A 7,337-nucleotide genomic window follows, 5' to 3' on the forward strand; every position below is an offset into this window, starting at 1 on the left:
AGTCTCCACTCTGCATCATGGCAGACACCTAAACATGCAGTCCTAAGAGGTCTCTCACAGCCAAGGTTTCCAGAAGCATCACAGAAATGCAATAGCTAGAAGCAAATAATTCTGAACTTTGCAATATGCATTCAATATAGGAGGATTAAATGCACCTAAATTACAGTGTATTTTCAAGCCATCCCTTGGAAGCACCCTGAAGCAAGCCCACCATGAACTTTCAGCTGTTTCTAATCCCATCGGAGAGATAAATCTGGATTGTGTAGTTGGGGAAGCCTCTTCTGCCACTGCTTTTAGACTGAACATTGAAAACCAGACAAGTAGTTTCGTTTTGTTGAGATGCTGAGCAGAAATCCACTGATTTAAGTGGGCTGCAGCTTGGGCTCACTGTGGAATACACATTACAGCATTTCTGACAGACACCTGTTTGGACTTTGCTGGCATTTGGAGTTTCCCCTAAAGCCAACCAAAACAAGGAAGGAACTTGCAAAGCAATTATTTGTTGAGAAGATTTTGAAATGGGCTACTTGCGGGAACACACTACGACCAACAGATTTAGTTGGGTCTTATTTGCCTGAAGAGGCTCCATCCAAACTGACCTGCTGACTGTGTAGACAGTGTCCAGCAGTTGATCAGCAGGACTTGCACCCCTGGTTATCATCTGCGTTGGGCAGATGCTGTTTCTGGGGTCAGTCATGCAGGTGGCTACCAGGGTTGGCTCCGTATGCCTCTGCCTGCTCAATGAAAACAGCCTGAATCAAGGATAGAAATAAAAGAGAAGCTGTCCCAGTTTGGGCTGAGGCTCTGACCCACAATGTTCAAAGTATATTTTGTGGGTGATAGAAAACTGATTTGTTTTAGATTGGGACACAAGAAAATAGTTGAAAAGAATCAGTCAATACTTACATATATTCTAACAGCTCATCTGTGCAGATCTCTCACTACCTGTGTTTCAAGATTTCAATGATACATCATGATAACAATAGTATTTCACTAACTTTCAAGAAATAATTTGTTTACTGGACAGGGACACATCAGATTGCAATAACATTTTCAGACAAAGCTTTTTCTTCTTTACCTTCAAATGTCACCATGGTTAGTCCTGTTTCAGCAAAGTCTGTTCCATGGATGTTTATTCTGCTGAGGAAAATCTATATAAATGGATAAACTTTAAAAGATAAATATTCTGACACAGAATTCTGCACACAACATGAAGAACCCCATAGCACCTAATTGTGCACAGGGTGATAATTTACCACTGATTAAAGAGTTTGTATTCTTTCTTTTTTTTTCCCCAAATCTTTTTTAAAGGGAAAATTACTTGTGAAGGTGAAGATGTGCTCAGACAATCATATTAACATATTCAAACAATTGCAATTTGCAAAATAGTAATTACAACTCACTATCTGGTAGCATTAATCAAACTTCAAGGTTTAATTCCATTTTAAATATTGATGAAATGTGATTCTCCAATCTAACCCTGGTGTTGCAGGGTTATGGAAGCAGCCAGTGACAGAAAAAGAGGAACATGTAGTTAACAAGCAGCTGCCACAAAGAAGGATCGGCATCTGTGATTTAAATTGTTAGCTGCACAGTCAGGTAGAGTGTAAAAAGGGTAGTCAAGAGGCTGTTAAGTCCATTGCTGCCAATTACTAACAATCAGGGAGGAGCTTTAAGACTTGTTCAGTACAATAAACCCAGTTTGTCTTGTTTCAGGGGTTACTACTGAAGAGGTTGCAGCTGCACTGATTCAAATAGCCCTAAAACTACAGTAATTATCAACCAGTCTTCTTTAGTGTAGCAAAAGTATGTTTTACCATAGCTTAACTCTTTACATTCTAATATTTCCCTGCCTCTTCTCACATAGCTAGCCCTGGAGCCATTCTCATCTCTGGGTTTGTGGTTCTCGCTATGCTGGATCAATTCTTTGATTTCCCTTCACCTAGACCAAGGACCAGTCGTACGGGATGCTGGCTTGGATGGCAGTTCTAAGGATTTGCTTTAGGTTGTTTTTTTGGGATATTGACTCATTGCATCTATTTTCCCTTTTCATACAAAGTTGATATTCATACAGCTCATTCAGTTCTTGCATCTGATTACACCACATGCAAGTTAAGCAGGGCTCATGAACATGGATTTAATTTGCATGGGATCAGATCACTGCATGAACCAAGACATTTCGGGATGAGTCTGGGGAGGCTAAAATCCTTAGAGCAACCTGCCTTGTGTGCTTTCCTAGGAGACCATGAAAGTGCAGAAGGGAACAATCTGGCCAAACCAAGGATATGTTGGAAACCTGTTAAATGAGGCCAAGTTAGCACCTGCCTGCCTTAGTGCTTATACCCTTGATGCACAGCTACGTAGATTTCTCACTAGGAAGGCAGGGCTGATTATTTCTAGGACTCAGGTGAGCCACATATATCTGCACCCAAATACAAGTAGAAAGTGGCGATTTATAGCATTGTGTAAGTTTTGTTTATTCCTCCCCCGTGGCAGAAATAGACAAAAGTTTCATTTCCAGGCAATTATTGCAAGCTCAGATAAACTAATTTTTTTTAGGTATGGTGATTCCAGCTAAAATCACAGAGCTTCCCAGGCTGGACAGTATCTGTTATAGTCGAGGCTCACGTGATCACGTCGTTACAAGTGCTGGAACACCTACTGCATAGAACAAAAGCCAGCACATTGATTATGGCTCTGATGTTGTTTTAAGAAAGCATAAGGAGCACATTTGCATTCCAATCTGCCTCTGTAACTATCGCGTGGTCTTTAAGCCTCGCTGCTCATCTTTTTAATTTCCCTTTTAGCATATTACCAGCATTTATTTTCTCTCCTATTTCACCCAAATAACAAACTTGCCATTAACAAGGTATTTTGTTACGGACCTATTGATTTGTTGGCACAGGGAATAAAAAAAGATCACATCAGTGAAACACAGAAAGAGCTGAACTTGGCTATTCTATCCGAATGGTGACCATTTTCCAGTCATTTAAGCAAGCCCACAGGCTGAGCTGCTGCAACAATGGCAGCACAAGTGTGTTCTCCAACCCATTCATGGTCTCTGGGGTGCTGCCCAAAAGGTGGGCGCTCACCACCAAACCCAGCTTTTGCAAGCCAGCACCCTGGAGCGGGGAATGAGAAGAGGGTCAGTCAGCACAAGCAAGCACTTTGTCTGGAAACTAGTGGCTGTATGCAAAGAGCAAACTGGAGAGTAGGCTCTTAGGGAAAACCTCCTCTGAGTTACCAGCCTTTCTGCTTACTGGTTGTCAAGGGTGGCAGAGAAGTGTTGCTGTTCAGACAAGGGACAAATGCCTTGGCACAGGCTTTCCTTCAGCCTGCTTTCACCAGGATGCCAACAGAGCTGCCTGTGAGCAGCACCTCATGGGAAGTAAAGGCACGCACTCAACTCAGGAATGAGAGAAAGGGGAGGGTAGCAGGGAAAAAAGGGAATCAAAGAAGCCAAGACCAAGCTGACTTGATTGAAAACCCACTGCAACTGATAAGATTAACCCCCAGGCTTAAAGATTCATGCATCAGACCTAATTTGTCACATACATACCCTTCTGTGGACGTTCACTTATTCAATAGCACAACTTCATTCCCAGAACCTTCCTACCATTTGCATTTTGTCACTTGAACATAAAGGTACAACTCTGGAGTCAAAAGATCTCCATGAAAATGTGACTCCTTACAAGCAACATGCTTCTTGCTCCATCTCTTTGGACCTACCTAAGCAGGGTGCTCAGTGCAGGGCAGTTGTGTAAATAAATGGGATTGTGCACTACGCCAAGCAGTGGCCACAGTACTGGGATTACAGCCCCCTCGGCTCCATCCTTCTCACAATCATCTGTTCTTTCGGGTAATAAGGGCTGCTACAACCCCTTAAAATTTAGATGAAGGCAGGTTAGAGACATGCATCACAAGCAGCTGATAGGAATTTGTTAAGACAGTGGCACACACAAGAAGCAGCTCTCATACATTTCATTTATATAAAAATAAATACAGGTATTGTTTTAAGTAATACTTTGATTTTGTTTGAAGGCTTTTGAAGTTTGTTTTTCCTGGTCTACTACATAGGTCTCTTCTCCCCTACACAGACACAAAATAAAAGGCTGCAGAACAGTTTTTGGAGACAAGACTTTAAATCTCTGGAACTAAGAAGCCACAACTTGACATTTACCAAGTTATTTTTTGTAATCACACACAAAATTTCTGTTCAGACTTCCCTGGACAGTTGTTTTTTCCTACATTGCCTTTGATTTTTTTCTCTCTTTCCACACTGTCATTATGCTCTGACAATAAATACAACAGACATGAATACTAACAAGGGACACAGAAGATGGTCTAAAATATGTCTATCAGCCACTGTATCAGCTTATCGATACCTGTCATAAAGTACTTATCAAAACAGCATTGAAAGAAAAGCTGGAAGGACCAAGGGTTTGACTGTAGGTTTTTCTTTACCTTCACCTTTCATAAACTGACAAGGAACAAGGTATTTAAAAAATGTTCATTTAAAAAAATCTTCATTTCTGATGATTTCAACAAATCTCCAGCCAAAAAATGAAAAAATCCAATCTCTACATATAAAACTCAGTTTCACCCAAGCTAATCTTATCAAACAAACAGATGGATAATCAGAGTCATTGCCATAGATCCAGTACCTCCTGCCCTGACAAATTCCAACACAACAGCACATCAGATTTTAAAGAAATAAAAAGATGGGTGCTAAGAGATGCCAATGGCTAAAACCGGATTTATTTCACAAGAAAAAATAGTTTGAGCTGGGCCCAACCGATGCAAAGAGCAGATCTGACATGGTGATATTTGACAGTCTCTTTATCTCCATTTTAGATGATGAGGAGCATGAATGGATCATTCAGACCTGCCGGCAAGCTTGGGATGAGACAACTGAACAACCACCGAAACCATGAAAACAGTTTTTGCTAGATGGTAATATTCCCAAGCAGGTAATCTGATTCACAATAAATCTAATTTGTCCTCATGGATTCGTCTCACCCTTTCCCTCTACAGGGATATAATCTTTCTGTCATCTTTGTCAGCACAAACAAAAATGGAAATAATCATTTAATCAGTCATGCTGAGAAAAAGCCATGGAAAAAAAGCAGACTGTACTCACGGCAATATTCCTGTGTGTAGTGTAGTATATATAAACCTTATTAAGCCTGAAAACAATTTGTTAAAGAGTGTGCCTGGATTCAGTGTTGAAGTCATTCAAATCCATCTTAATCAACATTATTTTCCCAGATTTTAGTTAGCTGTCCTGGTGAATTCCTTTCCTCTCTTTTTGCTCAGTACTTTGATATTGATTGATCATTGTAATAATGTACACCAGAGGTATTCTTTAATGACTGGTTTGCTAACTAGGAAATTATATCCATTTACTATGAACGTTTGTTGAACTCTCCTGAAGCCAGAGTTTAACAAAATAATAAAAGAGGAAAACTGGGTGGGTTGCTGCTTGATTAGTAAGCCAGAAAGTATTTAAAAATAAAATAAAATGGAATTACATCATTTTCTGGATGTAAGTGCCAGCACTTCTACTTGCATTAACTTTATTTATTACACAAATAAGACATTTACAAAGCACAACATTAAAAGTATGTAACAAAACAGACATTGGTTTTACAAAAAAGTGCTTACAATTTAGTTTTACTTTTTTTTAAAATAAATATTAGTCTTGACTGTCCACTCATTCAGAGAAATTTCTTTTTTAACCATTGTAGCCAAGACATGCAGAATTGCAACATGCTACAACAAAATGATTGGCAGATGAAATAAAACTGATGTGTCTATAGTTGGCATCCTACAGATATATCACTGATAGTAGTGCAGGATTGGTTCCCACTCCCCCATCCCAACTAAGAAGTTGTGTAAGCACCTTTAGCTCGGGTATTGGGGTTAACCAGCACGAGCCAAAACCAAAAAGAATTGGTAATAAAACTGTAAACCATTCCACTTTCAGGCCCTCGCCTTACTTAGTTACCTTATTAAACTTGAGTGAAAAGCCTTCACTGGCTATCTTCAGTGGATTTTTTTCTGCAAAAGGTTTTGAAATAGCAACTGGAAAAGTTTAGTCCGTGGAGTCTGCATTGCTGCACAAGAACCCATTTGGCAATTACTGAATAAACTAAGAAAATGAGAATGATTTTCATTTTATTTTTGTTGGTTTGGTTTTTTTTGTTGTTTTTTTTTTTTTAATCTACAGACAGGAGATGAATGCAAATGACCTGAGATAAGGTTTGGTTCAGTGGCAACAGTCAGTGTGAAATATGTTGTGAAACAATGTATTGAATAAATTAGAGGATTTCTTACATTCTTGGTACAGTTGAGTATTTTCCATACACATAATTAGCTCTAAAACTGCACAAGCTGAATTGCTTCCAGTTTTTGCAAACAATTTGGGCTTAATATAAACAGAGCCTGATGCCTGAATTAGCAAAGCTGCTCCTGGCTACTTATGGGGGGAAGTGCCCCGGAGCACAGTCTGTGCAGGGCAGTTCACCCCAAGGGCTGTGGTGAGTCCACTTCCACTGGATAGAAGCACCTATGCTCCCTCTGCTTTGCACTCCAGTCCTGTCAGTGGTATCAGTTACAAACACTTTGCCATACAGTACATTTCACAAGTGGGGGGTTTTTTTGATCAGCAAGTTGATATTTAGCAGATACATATTTAATAGTTTCCCTTTCATTGCACCGCCGAGACAGAAGAGAAATGCATCAGAAAAACATTTTCTCCCTCAACAAAACAGTTGTGGAAATCTCAAGTACTGTGGTCAGGTCAAGTTACAGCCTGGAGTCTCTCCTTCGGTCTTAAATCAAACAACTACCCATTCATTTATGGCACTAATTCCACAACTAAATGATCATTAGGATGTGCGAGCACAAATGGAGAAGTGACCCTGCCGACCACAACCAGCATCTTAAAGCTGTTGCATGCAGACACAGCAATCCACCCCAGCCTTGCAGTAACAAACACCATCAACAGTCAACAAAGGGACACCCATCCTTCACTCGGTGCTACAGACAAGGACAACAATGACTGCAATGGGTACAACCGGTGGTCCCTGAGGGAACCCCTCTGCAGCGGCGGTTCCAGTCAGGTCAGGCATACGGGAGTGCCTTGTCACTGGCTACACATTGGAAATAGTTATTCACACGTCAGGAGGTGACAAGAATACTTTGTGGACTTAATTTCCTCTCTCCTTTCAAATGTTATTTTAAACTGAGGGTAGAGCTGCTAGCTGCAATAGAATACTGGCCTTACTGTCCAAGGTATTACCATCACTCCCTGTCTCTCTGTATTTTATATATAT

At 40.3% G+C, this 7,337-nt stretch overlaps 1 protein-coding gene across 1 annotated transcript in view; it reads left to right on the forward strand.

The window, feature by feature from the left end:
- The window catches only part of MORN5 (MORN repeat containing 5), a 12,942-nt gene extending 8,008 nt beyond the window's left edge, over positions 1-4,934 (forward strand). Inside the window, exon 3 of the mRNA XM_010015419.1 lies at positions 4,855-4,934. Coding sequence (XP_010013721.1) covers positions 4,855-4,934 — 80 coding nt within the window. The remainder of the gene's footprint in view (positions 1-4,854) is intronic.
- Positions 4,935-7,337: the final 2,403 nt, after the last annotated feature.

This window comes from Nestor notabilis, unplaced genomic scaffold (assembly GCF_000696875.1).
Source record: "Nestor notabilis isolate BGI_N333 unplaced genomic scaffold, ASM69687v1 scaffold5715, whole genome shotgun sequence".
NCBI classification, from domain to species: domain Eukaryota; kingdom Metazoa; phylum Chordata; class Aves; order Psittaciformes; family Psittacidae; genus Nestor; species Nestor notabilis.